This window comes from Trachemys scripta, chromosome 2 (assembly GCF_013100865.1).
Source record: "Trachemys scripta elegans isolate TJP31775 chromosome 2, CAS_Tse_1.0, whole genome shotgun sequence".
NCBI classification, from domain to species: domain Eukaryota; kingdom Metazoa; phylum Chordata; order Testudines; family Emydidae; genus Trachemys; species Trachemys scripta.
In genome coordinates, this window is record NC_048299.1 from 127,122,697 (window position 1) to 127,143,008 (window position 20,312).

The window sequence follows — 20,312 nt, forward strand, 5'->3', positions numbered from 1 at the left end:
ATTCAGAAATACTGGAGAAATTTGGTTTAGGGGAACACTTTCAGAAGTGGATCAAATAATCTATAAAAACCCTATGGCAAGTATCTGCAGAAATGTTGCAAAAACTGAGCCAATGCCATTATGCAGAGGAACAAGACAAGGACGTCCCTTATCAACCATGTTATTTCATTTAATTATTGAACCATTAGCACAAAAGATCAGGTACAGTGAAGAAATTCAGGGAATAAGTGTATTGGGAATAGAAAACAAAGTTTCATTATATGCTGATGACCGTATGTTTTTCATGCAAGATAGAATTAAAAGTTGTTCAGTAATACAAGAAATAATTGAAGTTTTTGGTATCAGGTAACAAACTAAACTACTTTAATTCAGAGATGCTACACCTTGACTGTCAAAGATGGATGGATAGAAAATGCTCACTGAAAGTAATGAATAATAAAATTAGATATTTAGGCATTAATATATCAACCAAAGGGGGGATGCATTTGAATTAAATATTAAGCCATTAATAAAATTATCTACAATGATCTAGACAGCTGGACACTATTACCAGGGACTCTGGTAGGCAGAAAGTAAGTACTTAAAATGAATGTCCTAACCAAGTTCTGTATCCTTTTCCCTTGATTCCCTTCACACCCCCTTATCCCAATTTAACTAACTAACTAACTAAAAGTTATTCAAAGTTTCCTATGGTCAAACCAGAAATCAAGAATCAAAACAGAATAGCTAAAATGTTGAGATGGGAGACCTGATGCTACCTGATTTAAAAAGATACACCTCTACCCCGATATAACGCTGTCCTTGGGAGCCAAAAGATCTTACCGTGTTATAGGTGAAACCATGTTATATTGATCCTGCTTTAATCTGCCAGAGCGCACAATCCCATCCCCCTGGAGCGCTGTTTTACCGCGTTATATACGAATTCGTGTTATATCAGGTCACATTATATCGAGATAGAGGTGTACTATAAATTGGCACAAATTAGTTTGGTACTAGAATGGATCTCTAATGGCAAAAATCCATCATTAATACGGACAGAACAGTAATTGGCAAACCTGATCTCATTACATAATTGTGTACTAGATCTATATTCAACTTTTTGACATCAATGAAACTTCATCTCTTACTTAAAATGCACTTAATATTTGGGAATAGGCGAGGTATTTGACCAAACTAATGAAAAAACCCACATGTTGGTAAAATAAAAAATACGAAATAATAGTGCTTCCATACCCAGGCTGAAGAACCCCTTAAATAAGTACATATAGGTGAAACATTAAAAAAAGAAAAGTACGCACAATACAAGTTTATACAGATTTCTTTCTTTAATTAAAAAAAAAACTTCCAGAAAAGAAAGCAACTAACAAACCTATCTACATTAGAAAATTCCATACAAGCACTTGAAGTTTCATTGGTCAAGATTATGTCTAAATTGAACATATAATTCCATTACTATGTTTTTAAAAAACACAAACCACATACAGCTATTAAGTCATGGAGTGTAGACTATAAATATGAAATAGCATAAAAAGAATTGAATGAGATAATGCAGATGATAAATATTGGCTCCAGTACTAACCAGTGCAAGTTCTGTAATATTTTGTTCACAGAATGTATGTTTCTCCATCCCTATATAAGAACACATTTGTATAACATGCAAAACAGTACACAATATGGGAATGCTGGATGATAAAAATATTTTGAAAATGTGAAATAGGTAAATAAATAAATAAATGCTAGAGATTGAATTCAAACAGCTCTAAAATTCTGCACTGGGAGTTGGTCTGTTAAAAAGATTACAGGAAGCTATTTTTATTCTCTTTATAGAAAAAAAAATCCTAAATTTGTGGACCTATGCAACGGCTCCTACTGGAGATCACTGGAAGAAACAATTAGTAGAATGGCTAATAATACAAGACAATATTTTTTGTGTCAATAGTGCCACAAACTCACAAAAAAAAGTATAGTACATCTTGCACGATTACTGAAATCACTGAGATGCCTTAATACCGATATGATAATATTGTACTTAAAGAAACAAGAGATAATGAAAAAGGGCATACACAGAGGACAATAACTGAATTATAAATGCTGACTTTTTTAATGATGAACACTGTACTATGTACTGATGGTGAAAAGGTAACAGGCCTGATTTTCCACTTTATTGCACCACATTTCAACTGATGTAACTCCACTGAAGACAATAGAGTTACAACATAAACTCCCCCAGTACTTCCTATAGTAGTTATAACCCCTGTGTGGTTCCCTACAATAATTTTAGTTCTGCAGAAGTCTCTATGGATCTGGCAACCAACTAACCATCCATCCATCCACAACAACAACACCCTAAAAAAAAAGGATAAGGCAATATATCAAAAGTGGAGTTAATACACTATTTTTTTCAGTCTCAAAACTTTAAAAGTAAACTTTTCCAAAAGTGGAAGCCTCTAATTCCTCAAGCAGTCATATATCATATTCGATTACTGTGTTGTCTGACTGTTTCTGTTTTCAGGGACATTCTCCTCTGACAGAAGATGATGCACGGAATGTTCAGAGGAATGGTTACATTCTGGCAAGATGGGTGGGTCAAATTCTGATTTACAATGGAAAGCCAATTATAATACTTGCTCTGGATTGACTATTATTTCTTCAAATGACTGTTTATCTTGTCTGTTCTCTGAGTCTTAAATACAAAACTCAGCTACTTCTATTAGCTGAAAAAGGGGATAACACAATTTTTTTTTTAAAATGCACTGTATATTTTATTGTTTACTGAAGTTCATTCCTTTCCTCAAAGGAATCCATTTCACTTTAGCTGAACAGATAGTCACAGGTTTTAGAATTCTGTAGCATCCAAAGTCCTGTGGCAGTTTTGGGGTACCAAATGTTTTAACCAAACTCACTTAAAATTACCTGATTGGTGAAAGGAGGCACTTCAAAAAAAACTCTGACAGTTTAGAAAAGCCTGATTTCTAAATCGGGGGGGAGGGATAGCTCAGTGGTTTGAGCATTGGCCTGCTAAACCCAGGGTTGTGAGTTCAATCCTTGAGGGGGCCACTTAGGGATCTGGGGCAAAATCAGTACTTGGTCCTGCTAGTGAAGGCAGGGGGCTGGACTCGATGACCTTTCAAGGTCCCTTCCAGTTCTAGGAGATGGGATATCTCCATTTTTTTTTAATAAGAACAACAGGCCAAATTTCTCTCTGAAGGAACTCGGCTGATGTCAGAGAGATGTATATAGAATAAAGACTTTGTTAGAAAACATTATTTTCTTCAGATTTTGATTTTTCAGTTCATACCCAGGCAGGCATGAAGATGCTATGTGATGGTACCTGTTGCTTTCACATTCTTTTATTTCTCTGTGCAATTAAGGTTGCTAAAGCTCTACTTCTTTAATGGAAAAAGGGGCCACTGAAGCATAATGGAAAATTTCACCTTAAACTTCATAAACAAATATTTGAACGGGAAGTATCAACTCTACAAAGCTTTATAAAAAGTTCTGGAAATGTTTCAGTACACGTCTAAAGAAAGAAACAAAGAATTTTCAGTTACTTTTTAGCATGTAAGATTTGTATTAAGAATCAAAGGAGAGCATCAATAAAATTAACTTAGGAGCTCTAGAACTTCTGCTGTATGAAAGCAGATTTTAGATGGGCAGAGTTGAGTGACACAGAATACTGGAATTTTAGCATATTTAAATAATACTTCTTCAAAATTTAAAAGGGCTACTTTTTCTGTGGCATATTTTTGTGCCAAACCCTTTCATAATCACTGTTTTTCCACAGAGTAGGTTGTAGCAGCATTTAGCTCACTGCTCTCTTACCATGTGACATGGCTTCTAGGTTGTAACCACATTCTTTTACGATCTGCTGGAATATTACAGGAAGTGCAAAACATATCACCTATGGACATATTAAGTATTATTTATAGTGTAGTAGTGCCAAAAAGTGATAGCACTTTCCAAGCAATGAAGAAGAGACAGTTGCTGTCTCAAAAAGAATAGCACCTTTTATATACTCTGAGACATTGAAATTTGACAGAAATATTTCCTGCCTTAGAATCCGTTTTTCTGCTCCAACATCTTACATTCTGTGAAGAATAATCCTCACTTTAAAGTAGGTCAGTTTCTCTACAGAGGCAAGGGCAAGCAGGGTAGCCAGACCATGTCTGCCATTAGAGTGCTAAACCTTTCAGAAGTGAGGAAGTGAAAAAAGCTCAAAAACTATGAAGAAATCAGATCTCCCATTTCTCCCTCCCCCAGAGAGAAAGATACAAGAGTAGCACTTTCTGAAGGGTGTTGGGAGTCAGAGAGAATGGTCCAATTTTTCCTAAATTCTTGAGTTTTTTTGCTGTGAGCTCTACATAACAATAACAATGACACTATGACATTATCATCCCTCGGTCTTTTCTTTGCACTTTCACAGTAAGTGAAAAAGCAATTCAAAGTCTGAATGACACTTTTTCAAAAGTATTTTATGCTTTGCAAGGTTTTTTTCTTTAAATCTGTAATGACTAATCCAGCCTCAATCAATGCAGCTCTTCGGTAGAGACTTCATTCTTTCCCATTACTTACCTACAGCCACTAAACAGGTGGTCAGACACATCACATTAATGTGACTTAGAGGAAGGCAGAGAAAATGATCTGAAATTATCAGGCAGCGCCTCATCTCAAAATAAATTACAGCAGTCACTTCTGATATTTTTTAAACAAATTAGGCTGTTAGTAACAATTAATTTCTGTAAGCAAATACATACACAAATATAAAAGATGGTAACACATTAACTGCCATATAAAAGAACTTAATAGATCTAATAAACCTATTCCATTAACTTAGCTATAATACAAGGTATTTTTATTTTCCTTGAAATAGTAGAAATCTACCTTCTCTCTGACTTTACAAGACTCAAGTCTTGCATCTTTCCTTCTCCAAAATGGAATGGCCTCCTTTCTAGTCTCTGAGAAGGGCTAGTTCAAACTTGAGGCTCCTGTGAAGTCACCTAATTGAGGATCATGTCTACAAGTGTTAAGATTTGCTATATTATCTTTTCACTGTGAGAAACTCCTGTGCCACACAAACAGTGGGTAGCTGCGTCCCACATGGGCGCTTGGAAGAGAATAAGGAGTGTGTACAGAACTGATGTGTGTGTGTTTGTGCCAGAAGAAATGTGAAATTAGCAGGTGCAGGTTTATTGTTATGTGGGGAGAAGAAAAAATGAGTGATGTGGTTCAGCCAGAATTACCACAAAAGAGTGAAATCCTGCTTTTGCTCTGGGCTCAAGTAATCTCCCTTGACCTGTGGTTAGCATGTAGGAGCTCATACTCAACAATATGGCTGACAGGTTTTGTTCTGCTTTGTGTGAGATATTTTATGCAAATTATTTAATGAGCCAATTTGCATCTTTGCAAATAATCTCCATATATCCATATACTTAAAGGTCAACACACCCAGCCCTGAGAAAGCGTGGATAGGTCACAGAGCTGCACAGCATAAAGGAGTGGGTGCTCTAGCGTTTTGGGGGAAGAGTGTTTCTTGGGGCTGTGTTGGGGGGTAGAGGCTCCTTGGGGCAATGAATTCCTGGAGTAGGTGGGTTGCAGTGGAGACAAAGTGTACTGAGGTCCTGGAGGGGAGACGATGGGTACTGTGGGGGTTAACAGCTGCTTTCATGAGCCACTGTCACCTCCCAGCTGCTGATTCTGGGGCCTCTTCCTGCAAGGAGAGGTGAAGCAGCCTTTAATGTCCTCAAGGTGAAACTTTCTTTTTTTATTTCTGTAGAGTACCAGTAATAAGTAAAATTTCTACAAGTTACACGCATACATGAAGGTCACACTATTGATATTATGGAATAGTTGTAGTATCTGTTGTTCAAAATGATTATTTCACTTTTTCTGGATTTAATAAATAGTACCAAATAATATCTGAGAAATTAAAATTAATTTACAATTCTCTAACCAGCTACGTTTTGGATTAAAAAGCAAATGGTTAAACTCTAATACTTTTGCTTTCTTTGGTGTCTAAAGAGAATGATGATATGAAATCTACAGATTTATTTACAGACTGTCAGATTCTATAGATTAAGATTAATGAAGGGTGAGCCTCCAAAGGTTTAAATAAGATTCCCAAGTTTCTCTGAACTACTTCCTGTTAGAATTCACAATGAAAAACGCTCATGAAATTTCTGGTCCTGGAGTCCCATGAGAATAGTCTCTCTCATGATGTTTTTCTTTAACCAGTAGAAAGGGGGGATGTGAAAGTGGGGTGGGGGGGGGAGGAATGATCATAGAATCATAGAAGATTAGGGTTGGAAGAGACCTCAGGAGGTCATCTAGTCCAACCCCCTGCTCAAAGCAGGACCAAGCCCAAACTAAATCATCCCAAAGTATTTAACCAAAGTATTTCAAATTTTAACTAAGGTTTGGGTTGTTTCTGGAACTGAACTGATTTGCTCATCTCTAATTGATCCTCCATATTCCTAGATGATTAAAAACAATTATTTAAAGCAACTGGTTTATTGAGATGTTGTAATCCCACTGTAGGTGCACATGTGCCTCATGTGCGTGCATGAGATTAGAGTCTTTTGCAAAGCAGCATCTTTGTGCTCCCATAGAAGTGCATAAAGGGCAGAGAGATACTGACCCTCCCTCAGTTCCCTTGCAATTCAAAGACCACCTTAGCTGAGGACTCCAAAAGTGGGGATTGAGGGCAGGTTGTGGGATCCACACTGACTACAGTATTTTGAAGAACCACTGTGTGCCTGTGTGAGTGAATGGCAAGCTGTGTACCCTCTGTAAGTGGGAAGGAGACACTGAGCTGTGACAGTCAAACAGAGACAGATGTACCGGTCTCCTGAATTTTACATCAGACCTAGCTGCCAAGTCCAGAGCACAATGAATTATGTGTTCTTGTGGAGAAAGATAGGCACACCAAACCACTACATGGTATGTCAGGCTCTACTAGACAGAAGGCACCTGCTATGCCTATCTTTCAGAGAAATTAGACTATCACAGGACTGGCAGGGCTTGGAACCTGCAGGTTTTGAATCTACCATGGTGAAAAGCCCTGTTCGTGGTCTGTCAGTATTCAGTTCATATAGGTCAAAATGTTTCATGATTGTTGAATATCAGCAGATCAGAAGAGTTTTGAGAGATTTAGCTGGAGCTACAAACAAATCGGTTGGACACTTTCCAGGTTCAGTCTCGCTGCCATGGCTGGTGAGAGAGATCTGAAGGAGGGTTGCGGCTTCCTTGTACTTTAACCCTCATACAGAAATATGAGGAGAGAATGGGTGCATGTACACCCGTGTAGCAGACATTGCTATTCAAAAGACTGAGCTTCTGCGCATGTGCACCTACAGTGGCATCCACAGTGACACTTACTCAAACAAGAGCATATGGTTTTCATTAGAGCAGGGTGCATGTGTACCATGGGAAAACTCCTATGTGTGTGCCAAGGCTGACTCAATTGGATTATCCTGGCATTCACAGCAGGGGATTACACGGAAATAATTACAACCAATCAATAGACTGTTGGCTCCAATGGCACCAAATTTGATCTCATCTAACCTTTCAGACATCTGACACATCCGATTTTACACTTTAGTTGATCTACCATGTAAATAAAGTCTTTTTGTTATAGACCATTTTGAGTAACTTCGGATTAAATTTCTGAGACAGGAAGAAAATAATAAAGGTTGAACAGAGAATGCTTTTCAAAATTGGTATGTCTGCTTTAGTGGGGATTTTACTCTCAATAATTCCCCCACACAGGACAGAGATCATCTTTATAATAAGCTATTAATATCTAATATTGACAGAATGAAGACACTGTGGAGTTTAGATCTTGGTAACTCCCTTCAATCGGAGGACTGGAAAGGTGGGCCAAATGAAAACCTTATCTGTGTGTGTTAGAAAACAATAATTGCACATAATTTTATATCATATAAATATTATTTCACATGGGGTGCATACATACTGTGACAAAGTTCCTCCTCTATCTTGGTGGGTCCTGTGCTTATTGGCAGATTTTCTTGCCTCAGAGATTCACCATGTGGGTTGGGGAACAGCCCAGAGACCTTCCCCTCTGGAAGAACCCACAGTCCAGGTCAATTGGGAGGTTTGGGGGGAACCCGGGCCCACTCCAGGTTCCAGCCCAGGGCCCTGTGGGCTGCAGCTGTCTAGAGTGCCTCCTGTAACAGCTGCATGACAGCTACAACTCCCTGGGTTACTTCCCCATGGCCTCCTCCAAACACCTTCCTTATTCTCACCACAGGACCTTCCTCCTGGTGTCTGATAACGCTTGTGCTCCTCAGTCCTCCAGCAGCACTCACTCTCAGCTCCTTGCGCCTCTTGCTTCCAGCTCCTCACACTCCCACCACAAACTGAAGTGAGCTCCTTTTTAAAACCCAGGTGCCCTGATTAGCCTGCCTTAATTGATTCTAGCAGCTTCTTCTTAATTGGCTCCATGTGTCCTAATTAGCCTGCCTGCCTTAACTGGTTCTAGCAGGTTCCTGATTACTCTAGTGCAGTCCCTGCTCTGGTCACTCAGGGAACAGAAAACTACTCCTCCAGTGACCAGTATATTTGCCCTCTACCAGACTCTTGTACCCCACTGGTCTGGGTCTGTCACAATACACAAAACCTGTTACATACTGGTTCTATAACTATCATTCTTCAAGTTATGTTGCACCTGTCCATTCCACTTTAGATGCTTGCATGCCACTGCACCAGAGTCAGAGAATTTTTCCTACAGTGATATCCATCCAGGTGACGTCTGTGCCTTTCACGCGCTTGTAACATTTGGAGAGAACATAAAGGGGCAGAGTACCCCCGCCCTGCTCTGTTCCTTCTCACACTAGAAGCTAATACATGTAAAGACTCCAGTGTAGAGAGGAAGTAAGGTGGGTCATGCAATGGACATGTGCAACACATCATGAAGAACAACAATTACGGAACAGGTACATAATTGCTTTTTCTTCTTTGAGTGCTTGCACGTGTCCATTCCATTTTAGATCATTCTCACACAGCTCCACATGGAGGAAGGTATCAGCATGTACCTGCTCTAATGTAACACAACTCTTCCAAACTCAGCTTCATATCTGGAGGCTTGGGAAACAACATAATGTGTGGTGAATGTGTGGGCTAAAAGCTAGTCTTGCAGATGTCTATAACAGCAGCTGGACCCAGGAAAACTGTTGAAGCCACTTGAGCTCTTGTAGAAGGGGAAGAGGAATGTTAACGTTAACATTGGTGATTTTGCCAGGTGGCCCATCCTGCTGCTCTCTTGGGCCCTATTCCTTGCTCCCCTCTCATTCCAATCAAAGATCAGCTGATCGGGTACTGGGAAGGGCAGGAACATCTTCATCCCACCAGGTTGAGGGGAGAGGCAGAAACTGGAATCCTTCATGCCTTAGCCTTGGGCGAGGAGAACGGGAGGAGCTAATGAGGGGGCAGGAGCTGCTGCAGAGCTGGTAGGAAGCAGCTGCTGCCTAGCTAGCTCTTAGCACATAGGACTGGCTGTTGCAGGTGCACACCAATGCTGTGTTTTCAAAAGGCAAGCAGAAGGGAGCTTTCCCTGCTTACATGTGCTGAGAGACTAATTGGCTACCTACTGATTGGCTGCAGAAATACTGCTACTAACTACTTACTGTGGTATGTAAACTATTGTTCAAATCAGCCTCTGTACCAGATGACTGGAGGATAGCTACTGTGACTCCAATTTTTAAAAAGGCTCCAGAGGCAATTCCGGCAATTACAACCTGACTTCAGTACCCAGGCAAAGTGGTTGAAACTATAGTCAAGAAGAGAATTATCAGACAGATAGATGAATACCATTTGTCAAGGAAGAGTCAACATGGCTTTTGTAAAGGGAAGTCATACCTCACCAATCTATTAAAATCTCTGAGGGGGTCAACAAATGTGGAGATGGGTGATCCAGTGGATATATGAACTTAGACTTTCAGAAAGCCTTTGACAAGGTCTCTCATCAAAGGCTCTTAAGCAAAGTAAGCAGTCATGCAATAACAGGGATGTCATAGATCAGTAGCTAGTTAAAAGACAGGAAACAAAGGGTAGGAATAAATGCTCAGTTTTCAGAATGGAGAGAGGTAAATAGTGGTGTCCCCCAGGGGTCTGTACTGGTACAAATGCCATTCAACATATTCATGAATGAGCTGGAAAAAGAGGTAAGCAGTGACATGGCAAAATTTGCAGATGATACAAAACTACTCAAGATAGTGAAGTCCAAAGCAGATTACAAAGAGTTACAAAGGGATCTCACAAAAGTGAGTGACTAGGCAACAAAATGGCAATTGAAATTCAATGTTGATAAATGAAAACTAATGTACACTGGGAAACAATCTCAACTATACCTACAAAATGATGGGATCTATATTAGCTTTTACCACTCAAGAAAGAGATCTTGGAGTCATTGCAGATAACTCTCTGAAAACATCTGCTCAATGTGTAGCAGCAATCAAAAAAGCTAGCAAAATATTAGGCACCATTAAGAAAGGGATAGATAATAAGACAGAAAATATCATAATGCCCCTATATAAATCCATGGTAAATCCACGTCTTGAATACTGCATGCAGATCTGGTCACCCCATCTAAAAAAAAGATGTATTATAATTGTAAAAGGTAAAGAGAAGGGCTACAAAGATGATTAGGAGTGTGGAATAGCTTCCATATGAGCAGACATTAAGAAAACTGGGACTTTACAGTTTGGAAAAGAGACAACTAAGAGGAGATACGGTAGAGGCCTCTACAATCTTGAATGGTGAGGAGAAAGTTAATGTTGGAAATGTTATTTGCTTCTTCACATAACACAAGAACTAGGGGTCACACACTGCACAGTCCACCTATAGAACTTATTGCCAGGGGATGCTGTGAAGGCCAAAACTATAACAGGGTTCAAAAAGTAATTAGATAAGTTCATGGAGAATAGATCCATCAAAAACTATTAGCCAATATGGTCAGGGATGTAACCCTATGCTCCAAATGTCCCTAGCCTGTATTTATCAGAAGCTGGGAGTGGATGACAGGGGATGGATCACTTGGTGATTGCCTATTGTGCTCATTTCCTCTGAAGCACCTGGGATTGACCACTGCTGGAAGACAGAATATGGAGCTAGATTGACCATTGTCTAACTCAGTATGGCAATTCTTATGTTCTTATGCCCTTCCTCAGCTCCATAGGAGGATCTGATGCACCTTAGTCCACAGATCAATCCTGTAGGGTTGGCAAGTCGTATCTGATCTGGGTTGATGTGAGATGGTGGTGATGGATTTGTAGCAATGTGAAAGATAGGAAGGGTGATCTTGTGGCCAAGGAACTGGACTTGAGCTCAGGAGATATGGGTTCAGGTCTCTGCTACTCCACAGCCTTTCTGAGTAACTCTAGGCAACTCCATTAATCTCTCTGTGTCTGCGTTCTCCAGCTGTAAAAAATAAGTGTATAATTACATGCCTACCTCACAGGGATGTTGTGGAATTAAATCCATAAATACTCGGGAGGCATTCAGACACTACTGAGATGGGGGTCATTTTAGTACCCAGAGAAATCAATTTGGTAAACTGACTTCTTTACTCAGAAATCTGGCACTGACCTTTCCCATTCTGCATTACCAATTTGCAAACTAGTCTGTCAGCAGCTACATCAACTGTGCAGACTTGTGTAAGAAAGATTTCAGTTAAGTTAGAGAATCCACAAATACCAAGATACATCCATAACTTTTAGAGGAGTGTGGAATAGAGCCAACAAAGTCAATGCACAGGACACCAGTGTGAGAGCCCGAGACAGTGTCCACCAACGAAGTGTCAAGCTGGACTGTGAAAGAGACCAGTGATTGCCTCTGTGCAGGATGACTGCCAATTATTATATTTTCAACAACTACTTTACTATATAATAACAAACTGATCCAAGGACTAGCACTGAAACAGAGAAGACGTTTTTGCTTGACTCAGCTAACTATTGGTTTACTGTGGTGGTTGGGCATGGGGGGGATGGGTGTTGGGACAGGAGCGGCTCTCAGATCTGTACGCTCTTGTTCCAGGCACACCATAGTAGAGGAACTCCCAAGAGTAACATCACTGTTTTGAATCTGCCAGTCTTTATACCTTACATATATCCAATGCATTCCCTCCTTAGAACAGCCTGGGAACTTTTAAAAAAATAAATGATCACTGCACTCCAACACCTCAGTCAAATAGTTATCCAGACTCACCATCAGCAAAAGGTAAATACCAGAACACCACAATCAATGACTAATACAGCTACTACCCCATATGATTCCCTTTTCATGTGGTGATATCCATATCCCCTTAGCCATTTTTTCCATGGCTTACACTTGTTAGTACACAGGTACCACATGTGAAGTGATCTTTGGGATTTAGGGAGTCTATTACAATAGCTGCCTGCTATGTAGCTGTTTCTCACAACAGCTTCAGAGGGAAGCAGGAAATGTGTAAAGCTGTATTATAAAGGCTCAAAACACAGACATACTAATCCCTCCCCAAGGAACAGCCACTGATAGACTGGATTGTTCTACTGGACACACTCAGGTCAGAGGAGCACATAGTGAAGTCAGTAGTAGGTACATCCCAGGGCAGCCTCTGATATAGCAAATTCAAAAATCTGACCTGACCAAAAAAAAAAAAAAAAAAGGGACTATCAAGACACCTCAGACATATCCTCAATCAGGGTCTTTAGTGTATTCTAGACATACATATTTTTCATTATAAAGGTTGCAAAATCAAGTACTAAAAAGTTAGGAAATGCCAGAATTAAGGTTGCCTGTGCAACCTTAATTGGCCTCCATGTGTGTATGCATTATGATACAGTTTTTAATTACATGATCACCAACTATTTTTCTACAACACCCCTGCCTCATTCAGTGCACAGGATGGATGGTTTAATACTTAATATTTTGTTTTATCTTCATTGTTCAATACAATGACCTAGGCCTTATTTGCTGCACACTAACCCAGCTCTGAATACAGAATTATTAATTTCTTCATGGGCTTTTCTATGGCGCTTATCACTACAATATCTGAGTGCTACACAAACATTAATTCATTTATTTTCACAACAGCCCTGTGAGATAAAGGAGTGTTATTATTCTAATTTTACAAATGGGGAACTGAGGCATAGAGAGATTAAGGTCAAAAGTATCCATTAATTTTGAGTGCCCAATTTGAGACACCTAGGATCTGATTTTTCAGATTAGTTACCATTATATAGCACTTAATATGCACAGTTGCCATTGACTTCAGTCACAGCTGTGAGTGTACAGCACCTGCAAATCAGACTCCAAGCTCTCAAGTCAGACATCCAGAAAATGAGGAACACACAATTACTGACCAAATGTGAAAAGTCTGGTTTAAGTGATTTTGCTCAGCATCACACAGAAACTCTGACACAAAGGCAGGGATAGAATCCAATTTTCCAGGCAGCATTCATTTGTCTTAAACATGAGACCTTCATTTCTCATCCTTCTGTCCCTTGCCTCATTCACTACACACCTTCCAACTTCTGCAGTAACTGAGCTTGGGGTCCTACTGACTACACCCTCCTGCATTCCCCAACCCTAATTCATCCCCAGAACAAGTCCAGCCTGTGCACTGGGGCCTGTGGAAAAATATGTTATGTAACTAAAGACTGTATAATAATGTATATGCACAAGGGGAATAAATTAAGGCTACCTTCCCGACCTCTGTGTTCCTCATCCCAGTCCAGTTCTCCTAACCTAGCCAGTCCCAGTCAGGCTTCTCATCCCAGTCAAAGTCTCATTGCCCAGCAAGATCTAATCTCACAGTGCCAGTCTCAGTGTTCCCCCTCAAACTGCCAGTCCCACTCTCCAATTAGTCCCTGTTCCCCACTTCTGGCTCCTCAGCCAATCTGTCTCTCTCCCCAACTGGGGAGACTGCCCCCAATGTTTCCAAAGTGGTTGAGGGCAGGCCTGAACCATAACTAATTTGCAAGCAGCTAGTTATGGCAAAGGACCCAGCTACCCCACTGCACAGGTCTGAAAATATAGTTTGACCATTCAGCACCCAGCCCACCTCCTTTGATAGATGCCTCAAGGTGCTCTGGTGCTTTTGACAAGTCCAGCCATCACCTTTGAAATCTGTCAGGATGCCCATTACCTGCTCATCACTCATATTGAGGGCCATTTCTTGGATTGCTTGGAATCATGTAATCTTTTGCAAATTTTAGCCTTGAGTAGTTCATAGCTGTGTGGTGAAACTGTGACATCAGACATTATGACGATTTGCCCAATCAGAGTGCAATTTGGGTGCCTTTGCATACTGTAATCCTATTGGTTAAAACTCTTCTAGTACTGACACTGAAATCTTTAAATATGACCTTCTTGGATGTCACAGCTATACAGTATGAAGGGATATATTCCTTAAATTAACAGTTATCGAACTATCTGCTTTTTGTCCATAGCATCTGAAGTGCTTGGGAGCTCTTTACAGATTGTAATCCACATAAGGAAGTGGGTAATAAGCATATTTACAGATAATTCAATTTATATTGCCTGCTGCCAATGTTGACAGATGAAATGCGAAAACCATTATGACACAAAGTACTTTCATCTTAAAAGCATAAAGTACTCCGAATAATAGTTCTGGATTTTGGGGCTCCAGACAAAGAAAGGCAAGTTCCTGGAAACTTACTTTCACTAGTTGAATAATCCTGTGGATCAAGTATTCCTGACTCCTGCAGTGATCTAATACAGGAGTCCACCAGCTCAAGACCAGTTGTGAGCTCATCCTCTATATCCTTCTGACCGTCTGTAATAAAAATTATAAAAAATGTTAAAGAATATAAAGAAAATACAAAAGATAAAAACAATGACATAGAACCATTTAAAAATTCACAGCTAGTCAAGGGAATGGTAACATTTAAGGTCTAATTTTCAAAGGAGGCTGGAATGGGCAGGCCCAGAAAAATGCACCTATATCCATACTTTCAAACACCATCCTTTAAAAGGATGGTGTTTGCTATCAATAAGCATATTGAAAAATTCAGGTTTAATTACTGAGATATTTTTCACACTGATCACAATCAGCAACCTTGTACACGACACTCTCCTGTTTTACAACCATTTGTGTCACCACCAATTACTGCCACTTCTCAGGGCCGCTCGGGGGGGGGGCAAGTGGGGCAATTTGCCCCAGGCCCCGGGCCCCACAGAGGCCCTGCAAGCTCTGTTTGAGAATCCCTTTCCTCACCCGGCGGCGGTCCGGGTCTTCGGCGGCATTTCGGCAGCGGGTCCTTCAGTGCTGCCAAAGATGCGGAGTGACTGAAGGGCTCCCCGCTGCCGAAATGCTGCCGCTGCAGTCTCGGAGCGCTGCCTGGTGAGTACAAGCTCCCCCGCTTTGCCTCAGGCCCCCTGAATCCTCTGGGCGGCCCTGCCACTTCTCTATGGGGATAATTAATAAACAATTTTAATGAAGGCTAGCACATAAAATCCATGGTTCTTCTAATTCTTTGTTCTCTTTTGGATAACAGACATTACTGGGGAAATATATCTAGATACAGAATCCATCCAAGATATACTTTACCTTGCGTTTGCCAATGAAACTGCTCTTCTGTTGAACTGTAAACAAAAATAAAGTATAAATTAGAAAAGAAACAAATCTTGGGTAAATTATACAAATCCCCTAAATTTTAGAAAAACTCAGTAATACAGCACTACCATTCAGATATAAACCTACTCTGTATAATGAAGCTGATCAATGAATGCTAAACAACTTTCAAGTCAAATATAAAATGTATTAATTTCCTATAAATATTTTAAATATTGATAATTTGACAGCATTGAAATTTAAAAAAAATCCAATTCTGATCAGTTATTGATATATACAAGATTTAATTATAAATTGTGTCCTATCATTTTAAATAATTGAAGTAAAACAAAAACAAACTCTTTCAAAAGACAAAGCTTTGCCTTGTAACATTTAAAAAACCTCCTCTGTAACTGCTCTCCCTGCACTCCCTCTCTTCATTTTTATAAGAGGAAAAGTAGCTTTTAGAAATGAAGACGTTCTTTGAAAAGATATATTTTATTTATGGATTATGGTCCTGATCCTGCACTTATGCACATACTTAACTTTACTCAGCCATGGAATTTCAGTGACGTCAATAGAACTGTGTATGTGAGTAAAGCCAAGCACATAGATAAGTGTTTGTGGCATGAGAGCCTAAGAGTGGAGTATCTTTTAATTTTAAGAGCATAAGAAACATTTAGGAAGCATGAAGTTTGAACCAGGACCAGAACGGTCATGTGCAATTCAGCTGGAATTTTCAGGACCTGCAGTTATCATTCTTTTGCCTGCATAACTCCAGGTGAAATCAATGGAAAGTTTTTGGTGTTGATCAGCTGCGGGGTTTTAGCTCTGGTTAGTGTTGATACTTAAAATCGATCAAGCTGGAAATTGAGATCATCATTTAGATTATACAGGAATGATGGAAATTCATGAGGATATACAGTAGATATCATAGGTATATTTTCTGCTGTGGAAGAAAACATGGTACTTAAGGTAAATTGAGTAATATGTACAGTAAGTACACTTCACTACTATGCATGATCTTTCTATTCCTCCTTTACATGTCAAGAACTGTCAGAAAAGGGTACAGTCACTCATGCATCGTTATGGTAATTCATAGATTCCAAGACCGGAAAGGACCATAGTGATCAAAGTGTTTGACCTGCTGTATAACACAGGCCATAGAACGTCAGTATATCTTTTAGAAAAGCGTCCAGTCTTGATTAAAAAAAAAAAAATGTTCAGTGATGGAGAATCCACCACAAACCTTGATAAATTGTTCCTAATTACATAGGTGTAAAGATTCAACTACAATAGTCACAATTAAAAAGTTTTCTTGTACCTTTATACATATGGGTAGGATATTACTAGCTTGAACGTCTATTTCCTACACTTATAATGGGGAATAGGATATTATCAGTGGTACCTGCCCATAAAAAAAGCCCAAAACCTTTTTAGCTGTTACCATTATAGATCTATTTATTTGTTCATGTGAGGTTATGAATATATACTTTTTAATGAGAACATAGATTTTTAGATCTTGAATCTTTTTCCCTGTGCAAAAAAGTGCTAGGTAAGTTTCTGAATGCCTTGGATGCAAATCTTTATATCTATGTCCAGGTAGCAAGCATATAAGGAAATTAAATTCAGGACCTTCCTTTTGAAGGCATTACCCTTTTTATGGGAAAAATACTAGGGTTAGGTATTAGCTTTATTTGACAGTGACAAAACACAAGGCTGATAACTGTCTAACTTATATTTATTTAAATAATTTTAAATATGTTTAAATCCTGCCTCATGTTTGAAGTTTACAACTAATACATTCAAAGTCATAGATTTCTGTTTTCATTTCCAAACACATGTAGACATCTAATATCTATGACTTACGGCACGTCTATCTGAAGAGTTAGTGTGTGGCAAGCTAGAGTGTAAATCTACAGAACCCTAATGTGCCATTCACTAATTGTCCCTGATGCGGTGAACTAAAAGTTCTGCACTACGGAATTTTTTTTCAGTGCACAGCAGCAGGATTCACACAGTTAGTGCGCATCACACTGTAGCACTGTAGATTTATATCCCAGCCTGCAACAAATTAACTTGTTTATAGACAAGCACTTAATATTAATCTAGTACAGAGGATTTTCATGCCTCGAGGAACTGGCAATGTAATGCAGACCCAGGGATAGGAACATGTTGAGTAGGCGCCATAATGCCTTTCATTATTAGGACACAAGAAGTCATCTGGCCCATTTAGTCATGGTCAGAGTTAATATTTTCAAAAATAGCCACCAATTTGGATTACTCGGTTTTTGATAGCCCAACCTGAAACACCTTGGGCCTGATTTTCAGGAGTGCCAAACATCCACAACTCCAAGTGATGTCAATGGGAACTGTGAGTGCTTGTCACTTCTGAAAGCTAGCCCTAAAGTATTTCAATGTACCAAACCTGAGTTATCCAAAATAATTAGTATCAGCTGCAGTCTAATTTGAAATGAGCTAGTGGTCTTAGTCCATTTTCCACTGGACAGATGTTCACATAATGACCATCATCATAACTGTTATTAAATAGCTAGATGGCAGTCTCAGGTCAGGGAATGAATTGTGTGAAGCTTGCATTACCCTCTCCGCCAAATTGGTGGGCAGACGAAGCATGCGTACAATGAAATATGTAGATAAACAGTGGACTATGGTTTCTGCGGCTTTCAATCTGGCAGCTTTCATGAGCGCTAAATTCAGAAGAAACTTTTACAAATATTAAATATAAGGAAAAAAGAAAAGAAAAGGAAAATATTGGCTTGGTCTACCTAATATTTTTAAATTAAACATTGGAAAAAACACATTTCATTTACCTGTCTTTGATTTGTACAACACAGAAACATTCTTCTGTGCCAAGCATAAAATAATCAAAAATGGGAGGTCAAAAAAAGTAGAACATTTGTGAGAAATTACAAAAATGTTGCATTTTCCAGCTATGTGCAGGTTTCTCTTCATAAACACTGGAACTTTCATATGTTAAGTAGCAGATTTAATGACGAATGTCTCTCATCATAATGACATAATTTGAAGAATTTGTTAGAAGCTTATGCACCATTACAAAGGATATTAATCTATTCTCAGTTTGGAGAAAAAAAAACATGCAGCACCACTTTTTTCTAGTTAAAGAATATACTATTTAGATTTATTATACGGTAAATTCTAATTTCATTGCACATTACTGGCCATTTCTTAGTTACAAGTCGCGACTCCAATCCTACAATTGGATGCATTCATGCTTACCCAAACAAAATCTGATGCAATTTTAAATTGAGAAATTAAAAATAAAGCATCCTTTAAACAGTATGTTCTGGCTTTTCTTTCCTGCCCCTGTGCTTAGAGTGATCTTTTCATAAATTGACCAATATAGACACCGACTCTCCAATGAGTTCCACAAGTGAAAAGGTCTGCCTGACTGAATACAGAACAGTGAAAGTGACTATACACACACGGTGTCAAATGCAAAAAGTAAACATACTTTTTTTCTCTCTCTTTCTTGCTAAGATCTTTCAGTTATCATTATCGTAGAGTGGCACTGCAACCTGTGTGCCGCTGCAGTTTGAGTTTAATTTGTTTTATACATTGCTTTTCATTTTATTTCATGTTATTTCACATTTGCAAAAAATAAAAAAAAAGGTAAAACAAACAAAACACAGGGCTGTAATTATGATTTATTGGCTATAACCTGATGCCACTGTCATTTATTATTTCTATTTCAAGTTATTCCATTGCATACAAGACAGCCATTATATTAGTATGACATGAAAAAAATCAAATGTTGCCATTTCAATAGACAAGAATGTAATTTGTATTTAGTACATATTTATATGTTCTCTTTTTGGTAGAAGATTGTCTTTGTGGCATTGCTTCAGGCAAGTATCTGAAGAATAGGAGCACAAATGTTCAAAAGTGACTAGTGATTTGGGTTGCCTCAATTTTTGAATGCTGATCTTGACACACCTTTAGAATGACCTGACTTTTAGAAAAGAATGGTTACTTACCTGTTCTGTAACTGCTCTTCTTCGAGGTGTGTTGCACATGTCCATTACACTTTGGGCCTGTGCACACCCAGTGCACCGAACCCAGAGAATTTTTCCCCACAGCAGTGCCCATTAGGGCAATGCATGCACTCTATGGATGCTGGTGCTCTCAGCTGAAGGTATAAGGTCAGAGATGCCCTGGTCCCCTTTCACTTCCTTCACACCAGCATCCAGGAAGTATAGACTCCAACGTAGAGAGGAAGAAGGATGGGTTTTGGAATGGACATGTGCAACACTTCTCAAAGAACAACTGATGGAGAGCAGGTAAGTAATGGTTCTTTTTTCTTCTGTCAAGTCTCCTTTAAGTGACTCACAAGGAGTTTGGAAAGGAGAGCTTTGTAGTCCACTGAGCAAAGATTGCAACACCACTCTCCCAAATATGGCATCAGCTTTCAAAGCTTAAGGGATAGCATAATGACTAATGAATATATGTACTTATGAGCAAGCTGTCGCTCTGCAAATGTCATTGATGGGCACATGACCCAAAAATGCAGCTGATGCTGCTTGTGATCTTCTAGAATGTGCTGAAACCCTCTATGGTCAAGAAAACGTAGTGATGCCATAGCACAGAGATATGCAGGATGAGATCCAGGATGATATTCTCTGCAAAGAGACAGGTTGTCCTTCATCCTGTCAGAGAAGGAAACAAATAGCTGAGGGGACATTCTAAATTGTTTAGTCTTGCCCAA

The 20,312-nt window shown here is 39.2% G+C and overlaps 1 protein-coding gene across 3 annotated transcripts in view; it reads right to left on the reverse strand.

Moving 5' to 3' along the window:
* CTNND2 (catenin delta 2) overlaps positions 1-20,312 on the reverse strand; it is a 1,151,766-nt gene that overhangs the window by 471,422 nt on the left and 660,032 nt on the right. For all 3 annotated transcript variants that reach the window (XM_034761543.1, XM_034761542.1, XM_034761544.1), the window contains 2 exons: positions 15,566-15,600; positions 14,675-14,791 (listed from right to left, as the gene is read on the reverse strand). In XM_034761543.1, coding sequence (XP_034617434.1) covers positions 14,675-14,791; positions 15,566-15,600 — 152 coding nt within the window. The remainder of the gene's footprint in view (positions 1-14,674; positions 14,792-15,565; positions 15,601-20,312) is intronic.